Raw genomic sequence first — 27,760 nt, forward strand, 5'->3', positions numbered from 1 at the left:
TACAGTTATGTGTTTATTGGCTAAAAACTCCTCACAGACAGGGCCGTGTGAGCTGGTGCATTGTCGTGATGCAAGAGCCTTGAATTGTTGGTGAAAAGTTCAGGTCGTCTAACTTTCTCACGCAGCCTTTTCAGCTCTTCCAAATAGTAAACTTGGTTAACTGTTTGTCCAGTTGGTACAAATTCATAATGAATAATCCCTCTGATATCAAAAAAAGGTTAGCAGCATCATTGCCAACAAGTTTGTGAACTTAATTGTCAGACCTTGTATGTTACAGTTCCAAATAAGATCTCAATTTCAAAAAGTGTCAATGCCATTAAACCTGTACGTACTACTAGATGACTTATCTCCAAACTCTCAAGTTTAAAGACACTGCATAGTCCTATGGCTCTAACATGAACCTTTTACAGGTCCTAAGAAAGAGCAGTAAACTGATCTCCCAGAGGTGACTACCTGAAGCTCCCCTGCAGAAACCAGCCAAGGGCCAATAGTAACAAGATGCATCCAGCCCACCTAAGGGATTCGCATCACATGCTGTGGGCTCTGCAGCAGGGAGTGCCTCATCCCCTGCCACAGAGATCCATATCCACAAGTATTGGTGGGGAGCGAAACAGAGTCTCAGGACCTTAGTCACCACCTAGTTGCTCCCCCCAAAAAACTGGTAGTAATACCAGGACTGGGAGGACAAGAAAGAGGCCCTGGCAATTGTTATTTGAATTCTTTTAATTTGCTGAACAGAAAAACAAGTCCAGAGAGGTTAGGTGACTTGTCCAGAGCCACACAGCTGGCTCCTGTAACTACAGAAAAGAAGACTCCATGCTCCTTGGCAGGGTGAAGCACCTCAAGCCCAGAAGCAAAGGGCGCTGAAGCAGAGCAGCAGATGTGTGAAAGGAGGCAGACGACAGAGGCACACACACCAGGAATCAGCAATAACTTCCCATGGGCCGTGGGGCTGCAAGTTTCTTTTCTTCTTTGTCCTTTGCTGCATTGCTTTTTATAGTTTTGCATGAACTACTTTTAGAATTAGACTAAAGAACTCAATGTACATTTTAAAGCCATCACAATCAACTGGAATGATAGGCCCGAGGAAAGTTACAATATGTGCAGACAGGTAAAGTATGTGCAGCTATGATGTGTACATGCAAAACCAGAACCTAACCATTTTTGTTTTAAATGGAAATTTTAAAAAACTGGAAGGACATACATGCCAACAATTTAAAAGCAGATCTATTGCTAAGACTATGGGAAATTTTTATTGCTTATACTTGCATGACTATACTTTTCAATTTCACAAAGGTCCGATTTTAGAGATGAGGAAAAAATAATCTCACTCTTAAACCCACTCTGGATGCAAACGTGTGTAACGCACCACAGTATTTGCCAGGTGTGTGCAAGTTTGTTTGGGTCAGAGATTGCAGGCTTTCTGTCTACAAAGGCCTCAGAGAACCACCCTTCACACAGTAGGTTTTCATTAAATAGCCAATAAACTGTAGTTCCCAGTTATTTAAGGAACAGAAATGGAACAAAAGTAAGATGAGAAATGATGCTCTAAGCCTTCTTTGGACTGTAATCTAGAGAAAAAGAATTTATTTGGAAAGTTAGCTGTCAGAATTTTAATAGTTCTAAAAATGCTTCAATTTTATGTAACTGGAACATTTTTCTTTTATAACACTGCAGTGTGTGCTTTCTAAAAAAAATCATCATTCAGATATTGAACCAAAATATGAACACAGATATTTTTTTAAATGTTATATACAGTGATAGTGCGCCTTCTTTTTTAAGTTCAGTGGTATCTAAGGTGTGGGGCTAATGACGTCAAGCCTACAAGTTCTAGCTCTAAACAAACTGGTCAGTTTTTTCAGAGAAAATTGTGGTTGACCAGCTACAGGTGTATACCCTAACTTTGTTCAGTGATCTGATAAGGCTCTTGATCTTGCCAGTTAAGAGGTGACAGTGCTTCTTATAAACAAATCAGAAGCAAAATAAGGGGGAAACTGACTAAAGAATAGCATGTCTATAAGAGTGACGTCATTTCTTTATGACTGCTCATTTAATTCCAAAATTATTTATATTACTCTCCCTTTCCATATAACTAATATATAAATGAGGTTTTTCAATTAACGTATCAAACAGATCATACAACACAGACATCATACTTCCTTATGAGATTTCTGAAAATTCTCTTTTCTGTAGGAAAAATTATTCAACATTTCAATTCTACCATTCCAGAAAGAAAAACCAGGCAACCAAAACATTCAGTGTCTTAATTGTGTGAGTTTGTGATTTCAAATTTAACAGAAATATAAACCACATAAAACATTTTTTATAGTTTAAGTACTTTAATTTTATTTTTCAATTATAGTTGACATTCAATATTATATTACTTTCAGGTGTACAGCAGAGGTTAGACATTCATATAACTTATGAAAGTGATCCCCCAATAACTCCAGTCACCACCTGACACCACACATCATTATTACAATATTACTGACTATATTCCCTATGCTGTACTCTACATCTCCATGACTATTTTGTAACTGCCAAATTTGTACTTCTTAATCCCTTCACTTTTTTCACCCAGCCCCTCAAGCACCCTCCCACCTGGCAACCATCAGTTTATTCTCTGTATCGATGAGTCTGTTTCTTTTTTGTTTGTTTACTTTGTTTTTCAGATTCCACATATAAGTAAAATCACATGGTATTTGTCTTTCTCTGATTTATTTCATTTAGCATAATCCCCTGTAGGTCCAACCATGTTGTTGCAAATGGTAAGATTTCACTTTTTATGGCCAATATTCCACTGTATATATGTACCACTTCTTCTTTATCCAGTCGTCTATTGATGGACTCTTAGGTTGCTTCCATATTTTGGCTATTGTAAATAATGCTGCAATGAACATAGGGATGCACATATATTTTCAAATTAATGTTTGGGATTTCTTCGGATAAATACCCAGAAATCGAATTGCTGGGTCATATATAGTTCTATTTTTAATTTTTTGAAGAAACTCCATACTGTTTTCCATAGTGGCTGCACCAATTTGCAATCCCACCAACAGTACTCAAGGGTTCCCTTTTCTCCACATCCTCACCAACAATTGTTGTTTGTTGATTTATTGATGATGGCCATTCTGATAGGTGTGAGGTGATATCTCATTGTGGTTTTAATTTGCATTTCTCTGATGATTACTGACATTGAGTAACTTTTCATGTCTATCGGTCATCTAGATGTCCTCTTTGGAGAAATGTCTATTCAGGTCCTCTGCCCATTTTTTAATTGGATATATATATATTTTTTTTTGGTGTTAAGTTGCATGAGTTCTTTATATATTTTGGATATTAACCCCTTATCAGATGTATCACTGGTGAATATCTTCTCCCACTCAGGTTGTCGTTTTGTTTTGTTGATGGTCTCATTTGCTGTGAAAAAACTTTTTACTTTGATGTCATCCCATTTGTTTATTTTTTCTTTTGTTTTCCTTGCCCGAGGAGATGACATCCAAAAAAAATTTTACTAAGAGCAATGTCACAGAGTTTACTGCCTTTGTTCCAGTTGTTTTACAGCTTCAGGTCTTACATTTAAGTCTTTAATCCATTGAGTTTATTCTTGTATATGGTATAAGAAAGTGGTCTGGTTTCATTTTTTTGCATGTATCTGTCCAGCTTTCCCAACACCATTTACTGAGGAGACTGTCTTTACACTATTGTATATTCTTGCCTCCTTGTCATAGATTAATTGACCATATAGGTATGGGTTTATTTCTGGGCTCTCTATTCTGTTCCATTGATTTATGTGTCTGTTTTTATACCAGTGCCACGCTGTGTTGATTATTATAGCCTCGTAGTATAGTTTGACATGAGGTAGCGAGATACCTCCAACTTTGTTTCTCAAGATTGCTGTGGCTATTTGGGGTCTTTTGTGGTTCCATATAAATTTTAGGATTAGTTGTCCAGTTCTGTGAAAAATGCCATTGGCATTTTGATAGGGATTGCGTTGAATTTATAGATTGCTTTGGGTAATATGGACATTTTAACTATATTAATTTTTCCTATCCATGAGCATCGGAGAGCCTTCCATTTATTTGTAATTTCTTCAATGTCTTATAATTTTCTGAGTACTGGTCTTTTACCGCCTTTGTTAAATTTATTCCTAGATACTTTTTTTATGCAATTATTAATGGGATTGTAAAATATATAAAACTAAGGCAAAAAAAAAAGAGGAGGAAACACACTAAGAAATCTTTATATAAAACAAAAGTATAGACAAAATTTTTCACAGATGAAGTTCTTGAAATTTAGAGGTTTTCTTAAAATAAGTATTTAGTTAAGGTTTCAAAGTAAATGTGTGCCTTTAACATCAGTAACAAAAATTACCAGCCTTAGCAAAAGTGTAGGAAAAGTTGTTCTCACACACAGTTGACAGAAGAATAACTTAGCAAAACATTTCTGGGAAATCTGTCAGTGTCTTATCAAAATTTTATCACAAAGCAATTCTAGTTCTGGGAACTTACCCTATAAAAAATATTTGCCAAGATATACATGCAAGTATCTTTATTGCAGGGGCGTATATGAAAAACAGTGCAAACAATGGACATGCCGTCCACAAGGGAAGGGTTTAATAAATGAGGGGGCACCTATAAATGGAATACCACACAGTTGTCCAAAAAATACAGTCAATTCATACATACCAACATGGTAAGACTTCCATCACACATTGTAAGAGTGAACTTTAAAGGGGGGAAGTTGTAAGGAAGAAAGTTGTCAGACGACCCCCTGTGCGTGGTGGTAAGAAGAAAGAGACTGTGTGCGCCTGTGCACAGCAGGGAGGGGAGAACAGACAAGGTGCTGGAAGGACACCCATCTGGGAGTGGGTGTGGGAGCTGATACTGTTTACACACTCCGTGATTTGAATTTTTCATACAGAGCATGCATCACTTGTTTTTTTGCTTTCTTTAAAGGGTTCAAGAAAACTTCTGAAGAGCTTTGGGATTTTTTAAAGAATAAAGAGAATCAAGGCCACCGAACTCTGCCACAGCTCTGTACCTGGGTGATGGGGACTCAGGTCTTCCACTGCAATCTGTACCACGTCCGCCAGATCCTGTTCTGACATCATCCAGAACGAGAGGAGAGGGGCCAGTCAACCAGCAAGAACTAAACTCACGCAGGACTAGGATTCTGTCACCTACAAAACAAACACAATGGCAGAGGAGAGGGGGATTAATGATGGGGACCTGTGAAATGAACACTGCTAACCATGTATATTCAAGAGGATGTCATTTGTCTGTGGATTTTTTTTTTTTTTAATATAGGGTTCTTCTTGCCCCAAGCTACCAAAAAGTTAAGTGTTCTTTGAGAAGTGAGCAACAGCCCCAAAACTGCTCACTGTCTCTGTCCTTAACCGCTAGATTAACTCCTCCCTGACAGCCTCTCACTTTATCAATCCATTCCTTACACTACCTCCAAAGTCACCTTCCTAATCTGGCTTGAATCCCCCCAAGCCTAGAGTCTCCAGCGGTCCCCTACTGCTCACAGAACATGTCCTATGCACATCCTCCAGCTGCTCCCCATGGGGGCTCAGTTCCTGCTACGTACACCACACACCAGCAAACCATCACACTGTTGTCTCCAGTAGTACCGGAAGTCCCACCTCCCGAATTTTACCCAAATGGACGCTTCTGCGCTCCATGTCAACTCCTCAACCCCACGCACCCTCTAAGCTCCTGTGTTGCTTCCCCTTGGCTTCCAGCACAGACCGGAACCACGGCACTGCACCACCGCCATGCCCAGCAGCAGTGCCATCCTGGCCACACTGCACTTTCCAGGGCTGGGCCACCCGCCTCTGGTATGAGTTGTCATTTCCTGAGCCTGGCACTGTGTCTGGAATGGAGTCAGCTACTTTCTTCCTGCTCCTAAAACCCTTAGATTAGGCCTACTAGAGTGACCTGATTTTCCAAAACAGAAATGAGGCCATGTCATTCCAAATATTTCTATCGATCCAGGGATCTAAATATAGTACTGAAAACAGGATGTACTGAAGAACTCAGGAATCAATGTCACCATGTAATTATCATATCATACTTTATATTACTTATTTATAAAATAAATTTATAAAATAAACTATTTAACTTTCCCCAACCAGACTGCATGCTCCCTGAGGGCAGAAACCACACATTCAACTCTAGAGCATAGCTCCTTTCATGAGTTAGTACTCACTGTAGCTTGTCACAACTCCCAGGGGACAGCGGGGCACTAAATTACAAGTTACAGATCATTTAGTTTTTCAAGTAGGAGTCTCCTGACAGCTCCTTTTGATGGTAAGTTCTAACAGGCATTAAGCGAAATTCACAGGTTTCACACGTGTTTTTAAACGCTATAAACAACGTGTTCGCCAGTTCATATTCTATAGCATACGTGGTACCAGCTCCAGAATTGCCCAGGGATGGCAATTTTTAGAAGGAGGAACCAAGCTCCTCTGAAATCTTCCTTTGTAGAGTAAATGTAACATTTTTACATATACGTGATCAAATGTATGATTATAAAAACGGCTAAGGTGTTTTTATTCCCAATTTATGCCCTTCACACAATACTGAATGAGGTGAGAGAGCATCAACTGTCCTTAACAAAGAAGAGACTGATAACAAGCTATCGGGAGGGGGAATAAGCACCTCAGAGGAACTCAGACTGAACCCTTTCACAATCTGACCATGAAAAGACGGCAGTACCAAAGATTTTTATTCTCCCCAAACCTCCCCCATAAAAACACATGGAGCAGGTGGGGTAGCAAAACCAAAATCCAGGTCAACATCTAAAATGGAACTGAGTGATAAGGTGTTCCTGCCAAACCCCAAAACACAAGCAAAGGGGGACACACCACTGACAGTTACAAGAACATCATGATAAAAGCACATATGAAGCAGGAAACAGAGAGAAGCAATGCGTCAACTTGAGAACAGCTAAAACCAGGAAGTGAGCACAGTCTCATAGTGGACAAATGCAAGAGGTCCGCAGTCAAGTCTGGAAGGCCTAGAACATTCTGGGCCCCATGAACTCTCAAAACTAATCATCCAAAGCTCCCTGTAGGCCAAACACACTGAAAAGAAATAATTGGCAACAGAATACAAAATGTACAGGACAGGGAAAACCGTGACGGGAAAATAAAACTCTAATTAAAGGTGGGAGAGAAAAACAGAGCCAGGAGAATTCAGAAAATGAGCTGCTCCTTTCTTTAAAACTTCCTCAAAACCACAGAAAATAGAGCTCTAGAACACTGAAATTAGAAAAACTATTCTAAATCAAACCTCCCTTCTAAATATTCAGGAAAACTAATTCCACATAAACTGAACAACAGAAAATACTGAGGTCCAATCCATACGAAGATAATATATTTTAAAAGAGAATAGGAGAAAGTTAACATCATTAGAGACAGTGAAAGCATGCTAGAAAGACATGTCCCCAAAAGAGATGAAAATATTATCCTAGTATTTCAAAACAGGCTAAAATACATGAAGAAAATGATATAAGATATCATTAACCATGAAGCAGCATTAGAAAAGCTCAAAAATGAAGTGACGGAACTAAGATGAGAAATAAAAGAACACTAATTTGGGAAATGAAGACAAAACTAGAAGGAATCAAAGAGCAAATAAACACAATAAATTATGTCTTAAGAAAAACAAAAGGAGTAAAGGAAGGACATTTTAAGAATAAAAAAAGAAATAAAAAGAGTTCAAGAAAAAATAACATAGTGACAGGCAAAGAAGACCCAACACGTGTGTAACAGGAGACTCTAAAGAAAACCAAAGCAACACTCACTCAAGTGTGGCACGCTGTACTGTGAATAGAGGAAATAGGAGCTCTACTGTGCTTTTGGTGGGAGTATAACCCTGAAAAGCAACAGGCAATATAGCTGTCAAAATGCTACCGGCCACAGCCCTGACCTCACCACTCCCCATTCAAGAATCCATCCAGCACACAGATTCACATATTTGTGCAAAGATCTATGTATACCAAAAACACAAAACAACTAAGGCATTGCTTTTAGCAGCAAAAGAATGGATACAACCTAAATGTACAATAGGACATTGTTTAAAACAAGTATGGCACAGCCAAACAATGGAATTCCAAACAACTATAAAAAAAGGAGGCAGAGCTCTCTAAGGACAACTCCCAAGATGCAGTATTACACGAATACAAAGGGGGCAGAACATGTTTTTTTTAAAAAAAGAAATACACTAGATATGCATAGAATATCCCTGGGATATAAGAGGTGAAAAGGAAACTATTTTTCCCCTTTCACCCTTTTATAATATTTTGCATTGTATAATATTGCAAATATGTACAATATTTGCATTTTTATCATGTTCATGTATCATCTTTTCAAAAATTAAAAAAAAAACACATACTTTTTTAAATGGTCAGACAACTACATATTTCGGCATAAACTCTGGGGGGAAATGCTCAGTTCCAACCTCAGTTACATGCAGTAATATTCTCTGAACCTGGTGTCTGTGCGAAACACTGGGAGTTTCTTCAACCTTCATCATCCTCAGCAACTGCTCCAGGATTCAGAGGCAGGCAGAACCCACATGAACTGATTCAGGAGAACCTGTCAGGATAAGGAAATAAGGCGTCGTGCTAAATCTGTGTCCTCTGAAGACGACGTCTAAGTACAGATTACCTGGTGGTCAGTTTGAAGACCAAAGCTACTCATGTCATAAACTCGGTCTTGTTTTTTCTGAATTAAGAACCAAAGCAAAGGTTATTACAGGGATACACTGGACTTCTTCACGAAGGCGGTAGTCCTCAGTTAGATAATACCACCCAACCAATCTTTGACTTGATAGATTTAAAACATTTTAGGATCAGACTGCTTTCAGAATCCAATTAAAAAAAAAACAAAAAACTGATGGACCCTTTCCCAGAAAAAGAACACAGACAAAATTCTGCCAAGTTTCACAGGGTTCAGCAACACCAGTTTAAGAGCTAATGTACAGGGGAGTGTGGCCCCCAGAGGACGGCTCCCTGCCTCTCCTGCAGCACGCTGTGACCACCTGACCAAGTTCCAGCCAATGGGACATGAGCTCAGATGTGGCGCATGGCAGGTCCAGGGACAGGGGCTAGAACGGCAGGGCAAAGAACGAAAAGGGAATGGTAGCCTGGGGCCTTTACATGTATGGAGCCATCATATGTCCCTGGACTGCCTGCCCCAGACTTCCTCATAAGAGAAATAACCAACCACTTTAAAATAATGTATTTTGGACTCTGTCACATGCAGCCAAGCTTAACTTAAGTGATACTCTCTGAAGTCCATTCATGATGGCCCTGGATCCAGCTTTCAGGTTAAATACTTATCTCACAAAAAGGGCTAGTGGAAAGTTTTCAAGGACCCAATTAAGCTTTTTCCTGGTTTCTAAAACCTGTGCGAGGAGCTTAAAAAAATACTCCAAGTTCACCATAAAATCCTGAATCCGAATCGCTTCCAAATGAGGACACCATACATTATCCAAGTTGTTTATTCAAAATGATTCTGTTGCCAAGATAAAGAATCACTTAAAATTCTGCTAACAGTGAAAGTCTAAATAGAAAAAACTAGGGCAATAAGCCCAAGAAAACTGGAACAGAGCGATACATGCAGTTGCCATTTTGGCAAATTAAATTTGCCATTTCTCAGAAGTCCTGGAGATAGTCCAGTTTTAATATAATAAAGCAACTGGACTGAGATTAAGGGACAATAATGTCTCTAATGGCAGTGACTAGTTAGAACCCTAGTAAGCTTGTCAAGAGACCATCTTTCATGGGACACATGAAATAGTGCCCACCAACCAAATCAACAACCCAAGTGCTTCTTCTTAGGGGAAGCAAATGGTACATGACGGCACACCCTACCGTAAAATACTGCACACATTAGTGTGAGTGAGATTGGTTAAATTACATGAACCACAATGGAAAGAGCTCCAAAGTGTAACACTAACAGAAGGGAATATAAAAGGAAAATTGCAGAACAGTATGTATATAATCCCTATTCTGCTTTCTAAAAGTTGCATGCGTACGTACGTGTGTGTGTGTGTGTGTGTGTGTGTGTGTGTGTGAATCCATACCCGATGATCGGGAATGATACATACTTCTGATACATACATGTATAATGAGCACTTTTTTGCCCAGATTTGTGAAGGAAAAATAAGGATGTGCATTATACATACGCGTTAGTGCATTAGTACTAATTCTGCATTAGTACTAATTCTGTATCTATATAAACGTTTTCAATTCTTTTAGTTACGCTTATGAGTTAAAAGTGTCACTCTAGAAATCAATAGCGATAGCCATACGCAAAATAATAACCCTGGAATACAATAATCGGTTTTGTTGAACTTAAGATGAACTTGCAACAACAAAGAGTTCTTAGCCTTCTATGATGTGTTAATATCATAAATTTGTTAACAGTACATAAAATTTCTTGGACCTTGTATCTGTTCTTGTGTTTTGTAATTATTTGTTACATAAAATTTCTTGTATCGTAATATGTTAAAAAATAAATACTAAAATCCCTTTATAATACAAAAAACAAGTACCTAAATGTAAACAAATAAAAATTTGAATTAAAAAATTAGAAAGAAAGATTTTTTTCCCCTGAATGTTTGGGCCAAAAACATGGGTGCGCATTATACACAGAAGCACATTATACACGGCAAAATACAGTAACTTAAGGTTACCCATGAGGGAAAGAGTATACAGACAACAGGAGCTGACTTTCATCCTTGATCTTTCTGGATTACTGAGTTTTCTGTAAGCCCATTTTATTGATCAACGGTGAAATCGTTTTTCTGAAACAAAGTAATAAGTACATAGCCTACAAGGTGTGTGCATCCACACAGCCGTGACCAGTTGCACAGGTGTGTCCGAGGTTACGGCCACCACACAGCCCTACCCACTCTGTGAATGTTTCCATTCTCTTGAACCACTGTGTCATACTTTCTCCTCTCCCCTCCAAATCCCTCTCCTCCTTCCCTCAGGGAGCTGGTAGCCTTGCTTTCTCTTCCCCATCAGTTCCCTTGAACTTGGCATCCCCTCCTGTGGCTGCTACAAGCACCACCCAACCTTGCTCTTGTCCCCCCGGCACGCCCCTCCTCACGGCCAGGGCCCCGCACTTCAGCAGTCTCCCTGGTCCTTCCCAATACACATCGCGCTGCTGTTTCTCCACCTCCCCTCCATCTCCAATCCTCTGCTTCCCTTCAGAGCAGAATTCCCCACAGATTGGCCTGTATATGCGGGCAGACATGCTCGCGAACTCATCCTAGAAAAAGTGCAACATACCTCATTGCTGAATATCACTACGGTCACCTTCGAAGTACTCCCCTTGGGAAGCTATGCACTGACGCCAGCGCCTAGTCCACCCTTCAGAGCAATTTTGGAACTCTTTCTGGAATGGCCGTCAGAGCTGTCGTCATATTACCCTTGATGTCCTGAATGTCATCAAATGTCTTCCTTTCAATATTTCCTTTATCTTCGGGTAAAGAAAGAAGTCTTTCTTTACCCAAAAGAAAGGTGAGTAGGGGGGATATTCCAATACAGTTATTTGTTTACTAGCTAAAAACTCCCTCACAGACAGTGCCATGAGCTGGTACATTGTCATGATGCAAGAGCCATGAATTGTTGGCGAAAAGTTCAGGTCGCCAAACTTTTTCACGCAGCCTTTTCAGCACTTCCAAATAGTAAACTTGGTTAACTGTTTGTCCAGTTGGTACAAAATCATAACGAATAATCCCTCTGATATCAAAAAAGATTAGCCGCATCGTTGCAATAAGTTCCCAAACTTAATTGTCACACCTAGTATGCTGTCTCCATTTTCTCCCCTCATATTCTAGAGCCAGACCAGGCTCTGGTTTTCCCACCCACCACACTGCCCCCATTCAGTTCTCCCCGCATGCCTGCCCTGCCCGCCAAAGTACCTGCTCAGGGTTCCCTCGCGTCTTCCACAGCCGGCCGCCCTCCCTCCCCTTCCTTGCCTGGTTCTGTTCTCCTGGCCTTGTCCCACACAGGCTCTCTGTGGGTTTGTATCATCTTCCTGACCTGTAGTGCCCAGGGTTCTGTGCCGGGCCTCTTGTCAACCATCCTGAAATACCATCCACGTGCTGAGGCTGAACAGATTTACCCCTCAACTCAGACCTCGCACATGAACTCCAGATCCACGGCGCCAACAGCCTGCTGGTCAGCTCCCCTGGGGGTCTAGTCTCAACTGTAACACGCCACACCGAACCCAACACCCACCCCACAACCAACGTGCTCTTCCCAGACTTTCCATCTCAATTTAAGGCAACACCCCATTGCTCAGGCCAAAAACGTCAGTCCTTGGTTTTTCTCTCTCATGCCCCACTGTAGGCAAATTCTCTCATGATACACATTCTCCGCACCATCTGGAGCTGTGCGCTAGCCTCCGCAGGGGCCTCCCTGCTCTGCCTTTACCCCATAATTATTCCAATACCCAGTTAAAAAACTACCTGGGTCCTAACACGTATCAGACTGTTAAGAGCCCGCTGAAGGCGTCCTGCTCACTCAGGATGGCTTCCCAGTCCTCTGAAGCCAGCTGTGCACCCGCCAGCACCTCTCAGTGCGACTCAGGTTCTCCGCACTGCTCCTCACTCAGCCCAGCGCAGCAGGCACACGCCCAGCTCAGGGCCCTTACACTCTGACACCCGCCTGCCCCTCCACCACCTACTACTGCCTCTTCCCAGTGACACTGAATTGCACCCACCACCAGCACCCACCTCCCTGCGCCCCTCTCCTGCTTTATCGAAAAGCACTTACCGTCTAACTTACGACATGTGCTAAATGTTCATTTTGGTTACATCTGTCTCCTCTACTACTGTAGCAGGTCAGCTCCATCAGGGCAGGAATTTTCACCATGTCGCTCACTGCCTAGCACAGGGTTGGAACACACTGCCCCTCAATGAACGTACGTGTGATGAACCTAGTAGGTGCACACCAAGGCAGAACTATGAAGGTCAGCATTTCTCCTTAAAAACCATGGATTAGGGTCTTTAAAGTTCTCTGTGTCTGTGTTTTGATTTCAATAAGGACTATGCCATAATTACGTCACAAACCTATTTAGTTTATGACTGTGAACTTTATGGGAATGACACTTTCAGTTGTTAACAGTGAAAATACAACACGCTGCCCATCAGCTGTCGGCAACAGACACAGGCTGTTCACCACCCGAAATACAGCACTGCACAATGATTTTTAATTTTTGCTAACTTTCAAATAAATTTTAAATTTTGGATACCCATACACTAAAACCACAAGACCATTAAAACAGGAATAAAAGAAAGGCTCCTGTAGTTGAGCATACAACTTATCTTTAGCAGTAAAGGTTAAAAACAAAAACAAAAAGAAAACACTATGGACGACCGGCTTTCATTACATGAAAAAAGGCAGCAAGAAAAAAAAAAAACCGAACCAAGCTTCCCTGTACTGACCCCAGGATTTTTCTTAGTCACTGCAAGAATGACACCACTTGGGTCATCTCATTAGGAATGTCACAACATATGGGGCTTTTTTTCCCATCAGTTTTTTGGGGCAGTCTTCATAGAGCCAATTCTATCACCCCTTGAATGAAGCCCCAGTGCTGAATCTGATCTGGACCAGGTGATCTCCACAGGCGGCAGAACCATGTAGCCAGGTGTATAACCTCCCAGGGCAGTGACCTGACTCCTCTACTAGAATTCTTTACTAGCCATCACATACATGCAGGGAGACTAACGAGATGCCATCCACAAGCCATGGCTAAAAAGCCAGGCACACCCCTTACGCATCTTGGAGGGGGCTTGGAAGTCATCTGGTGCTAGGCTAACTTCACTTTATAGTTGACAAGAATATAAACTGAATGTATTACTCTCAGGGTTGGGAGTGTTCATGGACCAGAACGAGAGGAAGAGGATCCTATAAGTCTCGGAGTGCAATCACGCAGAAAAGACGCTGGACCATGACAGGAGTGATGGGGAAGGGCCGCCATCACCAAGGTCCTCAGCAGGCCCGCCTCCCTGGATCCCAGCCCCACATGCCCCTCCCAGGAATGGCCAGTCAACAATGCCATAAAAATCAGAGCAGTAATTTCCATTCCCATTTAAGGAAGTGGCTAAGTAGTACCAAGTTAAAAAGCTGTATCTCCAGAAACAGGGAAATTTCCAAGAAACTAAAGGTCATTCCATTTAGCCAAATCCTTCCAGATGTAAGTGTAGTAATAAAATAACCAATTAAAAGCCAGTATGAAGCAAAGAAACCAATTTTTATTAAACTGAGATATGTGAAAAAGACTCGGCTTACTTCATACTGTTTATTTTTTAAGACACCCCCCTAAAAATGCTTAAGTTTAAAATTAGAAAAAGAAGGTCAAACTGGCTTCAGATGGCAGGTCCTTCCTCCTTATAGCTAACATGTTTGATTAAATTTGCCACTTCCATTCATGCTTTCCAAAATACATAAGCCGCCTGAAATATAAACCACAAATGCAGAAAAGAGAAGCTGGATTTAAGCTGATCCCACAGCACCCACTGTCCTGGTTCAAACTCATTGGTCTCGGGACCCCTTTTATCATCTTAAAATTAGTGAGGCCCCAAAACCTTGTGCTTGTATAGGTATATCTATCAATAGTTACCACATTTGAAATTAAAATAGAAAATGTCTGAATATTTCTTTATTCATTTAAAAATTATAAAAACTAACACATTACATATGAACATACAAAACATTTTTTATAAAAAAATAACTACAGTTCCAAAGCAGCAAAATCTTAAGAAGAGAAACATAGTTTGGCATTTTTACAAATCTCTTAGTGTCAGAATTAATGGAAAACTGGATTCTCATATATGTATCAGTTTTCAATATGTTGTAATAGATTGTTCTAGTTGATACATATAAAGAAAATCCAGCCTCCTAGAGAGGTGCTGCTGGGACAGGAAAGAGTATTTTAATAGCCTTTTCAGATCATTATAAATATTCTTAATACCAAAACTCAACAAGTGTTTTATTTTTTTCCCAAAGGCTTGTTGCAATGTAGAATCTGAAACTGTATCTGTGAACTTTTTGTTCTTTATTACTTTAAAATACATTGGTCTGCCTTGCCCTTTAAATGGATCTTTATGCCAGTGTGATTTTGTAATATCATGCATTGGTCATCTGGAAAATACTGATTCACTGAGCTATGCCTATCTTCCAAATGTTGTTTATTATATGTTATCAAAAGCATCACATTCATTAATATGAGCACTGATCTCATCAGAAAGTCTTTAAATATTAGGAAGCTGTCAGGCTCCTAGTGGCAGATACAAGCTTTGTAAAATTCCAGTTTCACTTGAAAGCTCAAATTTTATCAATGGCAATAGTGTTAATTGCTTTCCTTGAAGTGATGGGCTAACTTTGTTCATTTAGTAAGAAATGTCAGCTGTTTTTTCCCTGGTGATCCATGAAAAAAGCAGCTAGTTTAGCTAGCAACTCAAAATTGCAGAAGGGCAATCCTCTAACTCTGAAATGCCACAGAAGTGCTTTCTGCATACTTCCTGTTTTGTCACACAGAGTAATAAAAAGAAATGTATTCAAGGGTTTCAATTTAATAAAAAAAATGATTTTTATTGCTTCATCAAGGACATTCTTAGGTGAAAAAGGATTTTTCTAAATCGCGTGGCAGTGAAGAATACAATGATACAAGTACAGCTTGCGGGGGGTTAGCCTCAATTGCGCTAACGCAGCAGTAGTTTTACTACCATTGATCCTGAACCAATAGTGCAAATGTCAATATGCAAAAAAGGCAAACGACCTCTTACAATCATTATGAAAACTGTGTGGACCTCACAGATCCCCTGGGAAGGTCTCAGGGACACTCCTGGTGTTCTGTGGACTACACTTTGACCACCATTGTTTTCAGGTACTACAGCTCTAGAAAGAAAACATAAGAACCACAAATACATTAAAGTGAATTCCAGATAACTTCTACTGTAAAATATAAATCATATATGTAATGAAAAGCAACCTTTACTTGATTTACCAACTGCCAAAGATAAATGTAAATATACTTTAGAAGCCTGCATATATCTTGCAATAAAAATTTTGGACTTTACATATATAACACTCATATTTTAATTCTTCCCTGATAGCTACTAAACTGCTTACATTGTGAAGTATTTATTCTGATAATATAAAATGCTACATCTGCCAAAGATGCACAAGTATAATAACTTACAATTGACTGTGGGCTTAAACACCTTAACCTTATTTCTTATTCTTAGTTCCAAGAGAAAGTTTAATGAGTCTCTGTGAACTCGTTTACACAATTAATATTAAGTAATCTTACTGCACTCATTCATACCTTCTTCAAAAAATAATCATTGGGCACACATTGTACATAAACATAAGCTACAAGGGACATTTAAGAGCTCTCCTGCAGGTAAGTTCCAGAGAGAGTTTTCCGAAGGGGGCTCATCTTCTAAAAGCCCAGCTCAGCACCTTCCATGACCCTCCTCTGCTGATGACATCATGTCTAAACTCCTCTATCCAGGTTTCAAGCCTTTCGCAGTCTGGCTCCCCCCGCCTGCCTGTATATGATCTCATTCACTCAACAAAACGTCTTCTAAGCTAAGGGTTGGCATACTATGGTCCCAGGGGCCATATCTGACCCTCCACCTGTTTTTGTACAGCCCATGAGCCAAATCAAAAGAAGAACAATATTTCAAGACGTCAAATTATATGAAACAAAAATTTTGGTGTCCACAAATAAAGTTTTATTTGAATGTAGCCACACCCAGGTCTCCGTATAGTGTCTATGGCTCCTTTGGGGCTGTAATGGCTCCTCTAGCCACTGCAAGTCTCACTTTAATGTAAAAACAGAGGCTCTGGCGTTGGATTGCCAGTACCATAGCACCATGCTGGCACACAGGAGCCACCCACACATACTTGGTTAGTGGATAAAGGAATAATCTTGAGGTTCAAACGCTCCGATGAGCATAGATAATCCTGAAACTACTGCTTCAATTCCCTGACGGCTCCTTCAGTCTTTCAGCTGCAAGGAGAGTAGAAATCTTGGTTCTAATCATCTCCTCATTAAAAACAAAAACAAAGTCAAAAGTAAGCATTAACTCTTTGGAGACTCTCTCTCTCCTACACCTCGCACTTGTTGCTCTATTTTTCAGTTAACATGGAAACATTCAGAGATGTGAAAATGAATTAGATGACATAGGTCAATTTTCACAACTCAACAGGAGAAAATTATGTTTCAGAGAGACATTATATTTTGATGACTGTATACCTAAATCCAACTATAGCTCATTTTATACTCAGATACTGAATGAAAAATAAAATTTAAGTCATTTTCCCACAGGTATCTGTTCATATAAGAAATATCGGTCCGAAGGTAGTAAGAATTCACACTCAACATTGCAATTTGTCTAAAATCATCTAATAGAATGGAAAATTCTCAATAAAGTATCATTGAATAACAATATACCAAAATTACAACATTGTATAGTAACAGAATCTGTCACAATTTACAACAAAAAGTACAAGAGAAAAGTCACTCCCCTGGAGAGAACAAGAGGGTGCCTTAAACCTAATAACTATCAAGGAGAGCTGCCGGGACAGTGGTCTGTGGGGTTCCCCACCCCCAGAGTGTGGGCTCACATCGTACTGGCAGGTTCCTCACAGAAGCGCAACGTTATCGTGCGTTCTTGCACTTGCAAGGGTACACTTTACAACCACAGCCAAGCTTTTAATTAGCAACTTATACTCATTTAAAACTCCTCTGAGCTCCTGTGCAATTCTAAATTTCTAAGATTTTATGATGTTAGTTTATCACAGACAAAATTCTAACTAGATGCAAATTTCTCTCAATTAAATCAGCACTCTATGAGGTTGACAAGCATAAAAAGATACAAGACCTGGCAGGTAAAGTTGATAATGACAATAATTATAGGAGCTACCATTTATTGAATCTTAAACACTATATTAAACATTATCTCATTTAATCTTCACAACCTTTGATGTAGGTGTGTCCCCATTTTAGAGATGGGCCCATCCCTGAACACTCCCCTTATCGTAAACATATATCAGGAATATGTACTAAGGAATAGGAGACCAAACAGCAGTGAAGAAGTGGGGCTGGGGTGGGGGAAGCCGAGCTCCCACAGTTAACTCATCGTGTGCCCAGGTAACTAAGCCCACGTTAGCCATCACCACGTGTTCGCTTTTCCCTCCCCTGGAGTTTGGTCCTGTGCATCCATCCCTCCTTCCCTCACCTCCCTCCAGAAACTGAAATCCTTTTACCCCCCACCTGCCCCTCCTGTGTATGCCTTTCTACTGCGCAAAGCTTGGGGAGGGAGTGGTCAGCAGTCCCAGGGGTAAGTGTCCTACCTCCTTTGTCCACCTCACAATTTCATAGAAACCAAACAACTAGCATGTGTCAAACCGTTAAGGGAATTTATAATCCTAACCAGTAACATAAAAACAAATGAAAATTAACTCCCAACTGGAGAGTCATCAGAACAAGAAACAATGACAGGTGGCAAATGCAGATGCCAGGACCATTCCAGAGGTTTCTGACCCAAATAGCAGCTTTCAGAGGCAGGGCAGATAACCAAGGAGAACCAGCTAATATGATCTAGAACAGAAAACAGACAAAAGCGTAAGGAGGCCAGCAAAAGTCGTATGTGCGTCGCTGGCAGACACAGCCATGCCAGCATCATCATGGGGGCCAAATATTCTTGGGAAAAAGTATATTCAAAGATCACGAAGGAGTCCCCTTTTCTTTTGCTATAAAGGACATTATTGGGATAATTAGTAAAATCTGCATTAGCTCTGTTGCTTAGATAACAGAGCTGCATCAATGATAAATTCCTAATTTTAAATTGTACTGTGTTTATGTAATAGAAGGTCCTTGTTTTTAAGAAATAGCCACTTAAGTATTTAAGGGCAGAGACACATATTTTAAATTGTTCAGAAAAACAACAACAACGTATATACACACAGAGAAGTTGTAGAGAGGAAGAGGGAGGATACAGCAAATACAAAATATTAACATCTGAGAATCTAGAAGACGATACCATAATTCTTTGTACTATTCTTGCAACTTCTAAGCCTGGAAAAAAAACAAACAAACAAAAAAAAAAAACAATTCCTAAAGAGATGCTGATGCTTTTTCCCCAAAGAAAGGCAGTGAGGATAGACAGAAGCATTCTCATCTGAAGATGACTTGCCCAATACTAATTGTACTTCTGAGAGGCTGTCACGGACATTTTCTTTCCAAGTAGATTTTCCCAAAATAAATTAAGTTTCTGACCTACACACTCTGAGTGCCTTCACCAGATAAATGAGATGGTTCCGTGGATTCCTCCAGATAACCCCAAAACCTCCCCATCAGCAGTGATGAGCGTGGATGCTGGAGGCAACTGGCAGAGTGGTCTGTGACGTGCCGACAGCGCTCTGAACAGTGTGTGGAGCCAGCAGAAGTGTTCCTTACCATCATCTTACGGTCACTCAACTCCCAACCTTGATTTCTTTCTCCCACATGCGTTAGTACTTTTAGTCCAGAGCTTGAGGATTCACAAAGTACAGCCCCAGGACCAAATCTGGCCAGCTGTCAGTTTTTGTAGGTTAAGTTTTATGGAAAAACAGCTATGCCCATTCAGGCTTCCACCCTTCAAGGGCAGAGTCAAGCAGTTGTGACAGAGATCCCTAAGCCAAAAATATGGACTTCTCGGGCCCTTTACAGGAAGTTTGTTGCCTTTTACCCTAGTGTTTAATGACATTCACAGCATCTTAACAATCTGGAAACGGCCTCAAGACTGAGTTAAATGAGACACAATTACTGAACAGTAATCTAGACGTCCTGAGGTGCCTCTATCACAGGATCGGTCACTTGCTCCAGGTCTGGACGGGTCCACCTCCTGGGAGCTGGAAAGAGTGATTTCTGATTCAGATAAGACGGATCTATACACACCCAATGAGGCAACCAGGCTTACTGAGCTCTCACGTGATCCTGGAAGAACCCATGAAACAAGATGAACTGAATTTTTTATTACCAGCTACGTGAGAAGGGAACCCCATGCAGTGTATGTTTGCTTTCGTCTTACTGCAGCCCCTTGAGCGTCCTTTCTCCTCCCTAACATAGTATGACTGCATTTTATACAAATTTGAATTACACAAATTTAATATATTAAGCCCTCGTTTTGCAAACAAAAGTGAAATTAGTTGAATCCCACAAATCTTAAAAATCCATAAAATGCTTAGAAGGCCAATTAACTGCAAACTGTGTTTGCCCCCTGGCAGCTGCAACTTTTACATGGTTCACAGGACACCCAGACTTGTCAGTCAGTCTAAACACGTGGGGTGTGAACTACTTGGCATCTTCAGGGAAGTGTTCCTGGCATAAAACGCAGCCTGCCACAGCACTTTGCTCCCAAGGCCCATCCCTGGCCCCCTGATGAAACAGTTTCCAGGAGGAGGGCTTGGCAACAGAAGGCCCCAACACGGTCATCCACCTGCCAAGAGGTGGCGGGGCTGCACGTCTGTGGTGACAGCAGGAATCACAGCCCAAGTCCTTCCCTGCTCCCTCTAGTAAGAGGGAGACGCCTGTGCCTCTTGCCACGTTCAGAGACACGTAGTTCACACCAAGGAAGTGACAGCAGCGCACATTGGCACAGCCAGTTTATCCAGACCCACTTCTAGTTCAGAAAGGTTCAACTTTGCTTCAAGTTACTTCATGATTTTTCACGTTGAGGAAAAACGGGAAAAAATCACTAAAGACCACAAGCAGCATTCTTTGAAGCACAGAATGTAAATCTTTATTACAAAAAGCTTTGTCAGCACGGGGCTCTGCCTAGTCAGAGGCCCCAGCCTGCCTGGCTGAATGCCCTCCCAGGTTTCCTGACAGCCCTCCTGGCCACAGGGCCAGGCCTCCACCCCTACTCCGCAGCCCCTCTGCCCAGCTCACTTTCACTTGTGTGCCTGATTTATGCTCAACTATTTAAAATGCTAAAATACAAAAAAACTTAGGACAAAGCAATGGTAGTCAATTTCCCACATTCAGTTCTACGTGACCTTTTCAGTGATTTCACTAAAACCTGTTCTCATCCCTTCACATTCTCTGGCCTTTTCCGACAGATTTTATTCTTCCGTGCTTGTGCCTCAGAAGCAATCTGACCTGTGGTTACCTGTCTGGGACACCGATCACTCACATACCACCCTCCCTCCTCCCCAGTGTGAGGCTCCCTAAGGGGACAAAGCAAATCTCACTGTCCGCCCCACCATCTACCATGGAGGTAGATGGTCCAAAACATTTAATCAAATCGGACAGTTCTTGACTATGGGTAAACATGAAAGATGCAGAGAAGTTATTAATAATGCAAAATAGGAACCACTTTCATGTGACTTTACAATACTTTGGGCATATTATCTGCTTGTGGCTAAGTTAATGGTTTCATCACATTTGAATTCAAGAACAGCCACAGGTTTCAAGCAGTGGGGGGCCCCAGGTGCTGATGCCAAGCTCCGCTTCCTCTTAGAGACTTACTGTGGAATGTGGGGAGGGTGCCCCACCTCACCACTGCACTGGGGACATAAGGAAGGGTCAAGAGCCTTCTTCCTGCTCCTTGCCCTCTAGGACTGAGGACAGACACCGTCCCTTCCGAGGGGACAGGCTGAGCACAGCCCTGGACAGTGGACAGAGCCAAAGGCAAGGCAGAGGGCATAAAATGAGTAGGTGGAGCTCTTGTTTCTAAGTGGTCTCACAACCTGACAAAAGTGGGAAACCTAAGGGGTGAGTATTTTTAAAAACACTTGGAGAAGCAGGGAGACTGCTATGATTCTCATCTTCTGGGATGCACCACGTGAGGTCCGGGTACTGTCCACGAGGAAGAAAACAAGTGTACAGTTTTTTAAGAGCAAAGTGCAACCACGTGACCCCACTCCATACTCGCTCTCAAATTCCCCACGACTCCTCCTCACACCCCCTAAAAATGAACATTTCATAATGGGTCAAAGCACTTCTGATGAACAATTCATTACGTGATTTTGTTTTTATGCTCACTATATGTGTGCAGTCAGAGGACGCGTGACAATCTTTATTTCCCTCCGGTATAGGGAAGACTTTCAAAGTTTTTATCTGAGACATTCTCATTGACAGCCTTAATGTTTATTTTCCTCCAGAAGACGTCTTCAAAATGAGAACATGTTTATTGTTTCCAGATTTAAACAGCTAAAGTGGTAGGTAAAGTTACATGGACATTTTAAAGTCAGTCTTGCATTGTCATGTAACATCTTTCATTGTATAGCTAAAGTTTTTTGAGATATATACAATCTAGATAAAGAGAATAAGGAAAAACTAAGGTTCATAAGCTATTGTTATCATAAATCATTAATGCAAACTCATCTAAAACCCGCGCCTGGCATACCTATTTACCAATCCACAAAACAAGGTTTGTGGTTCATTATCTCTTATTTCCTTGGAGACCATCTAGCACAGGAAGTGTTTCTTCAGCATCAAAGCAACTATGCAACACCTGGCCATTTCTTAAAATGCAAATTCTAAGTCTTTCCCTTTCAAGACTGGACACTTCTATTCATGGCCACATTCCATCTAGAGTAGAGAATAATTAGAAACAATCTAAATGAACAAAAATAAAAGAATTGCTAAGTAAGTTATGATACATCTACTCAAATGTTATACACCCATTATAGGTTATCATTATGAGAACTATGGAAACGGAAAATTATGGTAGTGAAAATCACTGAAAATGTTATGTACGTATGTAGACACTATGTGTATATGTATGTAATTTTTTTTTTTAAGGAGGGCGCAGCTCACAATGACTCATGAGGATCAAAGTGGCAACTGTGGTGTTATTACGTCACAGCACACTCTAAACAACTGAGTGAACCAGCCACCCCAACATATTATATTTTAAAATGTGTATTTTGTAGACAAAAACTGGAAAAGTATTCTCAAATATATAATGTATTAATGTGCTGGGACTAGAGGGGCTTTTTTCAGAATTTTTTATGTTGGTGTGCTGTTTCACACTAACAAAGAAAAATATTTGGAAAAAGTATTAGTTTTCAAGAAAAACTCTGTGTGCTTTATCCTGAAAATCAATCTGGAAAAAAAACAAAAAAAACAAATGCACTTGATCAGAAAAAGATCCCCAGACTACCAACTGGTGAGAGAGAATACAAGAAATCAGAAAAAATTTATTACATTTTAATTTTTTTCCAATTATATCAAAACCTAAGTTTATTTCTTGAAGTCATTATTCATCCTCAACTTTAAACCTCAATGGAAGAGAAAGGGGTACAGGCATGCTGAAGCCATTCCTACTTGCCTTTTATACATTTTCTGACAGCCTTTGTAAGGTTTTACTTCTGCGGATACAACAATTACACCAACAAAGTGGTGTCCCAAAAATTGGGGGTATATTCTCAGCATGAAAACTAGCTTTCTTAAAAATCTCTGGGACTGCCTTCTCTTAACAAAATAAAACAAAACAAACATACAAAATAAAAATAAAGCCTTTTATTAGATTTGTCACCATATCGCTTCTGTTTTAGAAGAGGGATCAGTTCACAAAATTTGGACGACTATTATTAGCCCAACTGAGTTGCTTTTCATTAACTCCTGGGGAAAAACCAATATCACGATATGTAAATCACTTCTCCACAATACAGCTTTATCCAGAAATAAGATAACTTAGAACCTCAGAAAATTCAGCGAGAAGTTACTTGACTGTTAACTTCAATAGACTTGGAAGAGAAAATACATTCATATAATCTCTTTGGTTCTCCACATTTTGACCGTGGCACGAAGCTCGGTTAAGTTGGCCATTATTTCATATGATAATAAAGTGTATACGTATAAACTGTCTGCTTGCCAAGAGACGTGAACCTCTTAGCTTCCCTCTGTAAAATGGTAGCCATTTCAATGCTTCTGTGAGGATCACGTGCCACATCTGTAAAGTGTTTAACTCAGGCACCCAGTAAGCGCGGGGCAGGGGACAGCTATTACTCTGCGGTGGCGGTGGCGAAGCACAGCCGCCCTGAAACACGTGGTCCGCTGTGAAGCGCAGCTCCGTTCCCTACAGGTCACTCCACCTATCAAATAACAGCGCCCACCGCATAGGGTTGTTGTCAAGAATAATGAATTTATGTATGTAGAGCCCTTGAAGACAATGCCTGGTGTCTATTCAGTGCTCACTACACATTTATTATGTTTTCTCCCGAGCATCATGCCTGCAATTTGGATAAACTGCAGCAAAAGAGGTTTGACTGTCTTCAGACACCTTCAGCGATTATGAAACTCGGCCATAATTCAGACACAGCCCACCTTCCCCCTGGCATAGCTAGAGGTAATTAGCATGATTTCTTCCTGTTATTATTTTAAAAGAAAAGGGGAGATGGAGAAAAAACACTTTAAACATTTGCAAAAGTATAAAATTATACTTTAAAGTGGTGATTATCAATGGAGAAGTTTCTGGAAACTGAGGGAACATTTTTTGGTTGCCACAGTGATGGAGAAGGGGTGCTACGAGCAACAGTTGCGGGGAGGGGTTACAGTACATCCTGTAATGCTTGGGTTGGTCCTTCACAACAAAGAATTGCCCTGCATTCCTCATGACTTTCAAATGCCCAGAAGACATTCATGTAAATGAAAAATCTGTTTATAATTATTTAAGCCTAGAACCTAATTATATTTTAAATGCAAACACAAAGGATTTTTTTTTGTTCTAACATTGTTTTTCCAAATTATACGATAACTAGGCTCCTTGTAAAATATTGAAACATTACAGAAACAATGCAGAAAATACCTAGCAAAAGTAAATCTTCCATATTGCCTGTTAAGGACTGATTGTGTCTCCCCGAAATTCATGATGAAACCTTAGCCCCAGTATCTCAGAGGTGGCTGTATTTGGAGACAGGGCCTCGAAAGAGGTGACTAAGTTACAATGAGGCCATTAAGGTGGGCCCTAATCCAATCTGACTGGCGTCCTCGTAAGAAAAGGAAACTCTGACACATGAAGAGACACCAGACGCGTGTGTACAGAGGAAAGGCCGTGTGAGGGCATAGCAAGGTGGCCACGTGCAAACCAAGGACAGAGGCGTCAGAAGGAACCAAACCTGCTAACCAAACCTTGATCTCACATTTCTAGTCTCCAGGAACTAAGAGAAAATAAATTCCTGTTGTTTAAGCCAAAAAAAAACCCAAAAAACAAAAAACAAAACTGGACACTTCTGAGAAGTACTAGTCAGGATTTTGGTGAATGTCCCTCAATTTGGGTTTTCTCATTATTAGACTGAGGGCACGCATTTGTTTCAGTGCGTCATACAAGGGTACATAACGTCGTTATGTCTTACTACTGGTGATGCTAAGGTGGTATCTGCTGGGTCTTCCCACTGTGAAGTGACTACTCTCCCCTTTGTAATTTATCAACATTAATATCTTGGAGGAGCTACCTTGTGGCTATGTAAATATCACAGATTGGAGATTTAAAGAGATGTGACAACTGAATGAAGAGTGGGATCTTGGATTAGATCCTGAAACAGAGAAAGGACATTAGTGGAAAACTGATTAAGTTCACTACGGTCTGTGCATTTAGTAACTAGTACTGTTACTAGTTACAGCCGATGTTCATTTTCTGATTTTTATATGGCTATTTATGTAAGATGTCAGCATTAGGAAAGTAGGTAAAGGGAGTAGGGAAGCTCTCTAAACTATTTTTGCAACTTCAAAATGAAGTTTACAAAGCTGCAGGTTCTGCTTTGGGCAGGGCCTGAGAGTCTGCATTCGAGCTGCCGCTGCTGGCAGCGGACCACTTCATTAGCAAGGCCTTGGCAAACACAGCGCATGCATTTCACTGTGCACAATTTCCAAAGGACAATCGACGAAAATGCATCAAGATTATACTTCGAGTACAGTAATCCCTGCTTAACTAGAGGTATTCCTTAAATGCTGGCACGCTGAACTACTTACTCTCTCAGTACACTGACACAGGGAGAAGCCGACTGAAGAATCTGAAAACGCAATCTTTGCTACAACACACATCTATGGCTGGCCTTCTCCAGCTGAGCCTGGCAACCCTCCAAGGCCGCGGAGCCAGGAGAACCTACACAAGGAATCCATGCCATCCACCCACACTGCACCAGGGAAGCTGCCGTGGGCCTCATCATCTGGCCACACGTCCCACTGATGGTGGCATCATCACCAAGGCCACTGGGAGGCAGGAGAGCGGACCAGAGTGTGAAGTACGGGCTCTGGAACTCGGGTTCACAGCGAAGGGCGGGCCGGCACACACATGACCTCTGCTCATCCCATCAAAATGATTTTTAACAGCGTATAACAAACCCACAAGAAAGAAAATAAAACGGCGGGCAAGAGATTTTCCAAAAAGACTGAGAAAAGGAAACAGCAACCTGGAGCACACAAGAGAGGGTACAACCCAAGGAGGGCTCTAAACGGCACCCGGCTGGAACCCAAACCCAGGGCGCTCAGCAGAGGGCGAGGGCTGCGCCTGCGCGAGGAAGACAGCCGGGTACAGAAAAGCTATACAAGGGGCTGCCAGACCAAGTGCGGCAGCCCCCAATCCAAGGGGTGTTCCTAAAGCTGAAAGGCCAGAGAAAATCTCTCTGCCGTCTGGCATTCCAGGTCCAAGCACAGCAACAAGTTCCCAATCACCCAAAGGGAAACCCACACATTTTAAAACCAGTCCCACAGACTCAGATCTCTCTGCCCGCTTCCTCTTGCCTTAGACAACAATGACCAATAATTGAGAACTTGCCCTGCAAAGCAAGAAGCCAGTATTTTAAAATAAAAAGACAATGATGGCAGTGACACTAGACGAAATGAGAGATCACAGAACAAAAAAGAATTGGAAAAAAAAATCCTTATTGGTATCGTCAGAGTCAACGAGACAAATGCCTTCAAAAAACAAAGGAACAGAACAAATATACACTTGGAAATTAACATTTCAATTATGGAAATAAAAATGTTAAATAGGATTGGAGGAGAAACTGAAGGCCTCTCCCAGAAATAAGAACAAAATGACACAGGAAGATACAGACAAGAGATTCAGGGGCTCAAGATATCAATCACCAAACTAACAGGAACTTGGAAAGGTGAAGAGTAAAAGCAAAGAGGAAGAAATTCTCAAGCAAATGATATAAGACACTTTCCCAGAACTGAAGGACAAGGCCCCAGGAACGAAGAGCGTTCGGAATGGGACTCCACATCGTCTGGCACTCTGGAAATGTCCTAAAACCAAAGAGGACCCTAAAAAGTCAAGCGAAAGGAATAAGGCTACTTGGCAGAAGGTCCTCATTGAAATGAAGAAAGCAAAGACTAAAACATGGAGTCCTGAGCAAACTCAGATGTATAATAAAGGAAAATGTCAGGATACCTGTGGTGGTATAGAGTACTCGATCCAGACCAGAAAAAGAGAACAGAGGAATGGGGGGGAGGGGGAAGTCTGGAGGGACTTGACACTATCCTTGAGAATTTAAAACAATTTAAGCAGCCAATAGGAGCAGAAAATGCAAAGAAAAAGAAAGGCCAATACAAACAATAGAAAAAACAAACGGCTGTATAAGAAGGGTAATGCGCTACTTGGCTGCGGAGCAAACAACTTTTGCACAGTTACAAACAATGAGTTAACTGAGCACAGTGGATTCAGGGGCTAAAAGAGGTGGGATATGCTATGAAGAGCTAAATCATAGTACCATAACAGAAACTCAAAAA

At 41.0% G+C, this 27,760-nt stretch overlaps 1 protein-coding gene across 9 annotated transcripts in view; it reads right to left on the minus strand.

The window, feature by feature from the left end:
* The window catches only part of BANP (BTG3 associated nuclear protein), a 117,783-nt gene that overhangs the window by 87,884 nt on the left and 2,139 nt on the right, over positions 1 to 27,760 (minus strand). For 5 of the 9 annotated variants that reach the window (XM_019742736.2, XM_019742735.2, XM_019742733.2 and 2 more), the window contains one exon: positions 5,044 to 5,182. In XM_019742736.2, coding sequence (XP_019598295.1) covers positions 5,044 to 5,113 — 70 coding nt within the window. In that variant the 5' untranslated portion in view covers positions 5,114 to 5,182. Of the gene's footprint in view, positions 1 to 5,043; positions 5,183 to 8,402; positions 8,606 to 27,760 lie in introns of all 9 variants that reach the window. The other 4 variants (XM_074314467.1, XM_019742729.2, XM_019742730.2 and 1 more) reach the window with 3 other exon arrangements.

This window comes from Rhinolophus sinicus, linkage group LG11, assembly GCF_036562045.2.
Source record: "Rhinolophus sinicus isolate RSC01 linkage group LG11, ASM3656204v1, whole genome shotgun sequence".
NCBI lineage: Eukaryota > Metazoa > Chordata > Mammalia > Chiroptera > Rhinolophidae > Rhinolophus > Rhinolophus sinicus.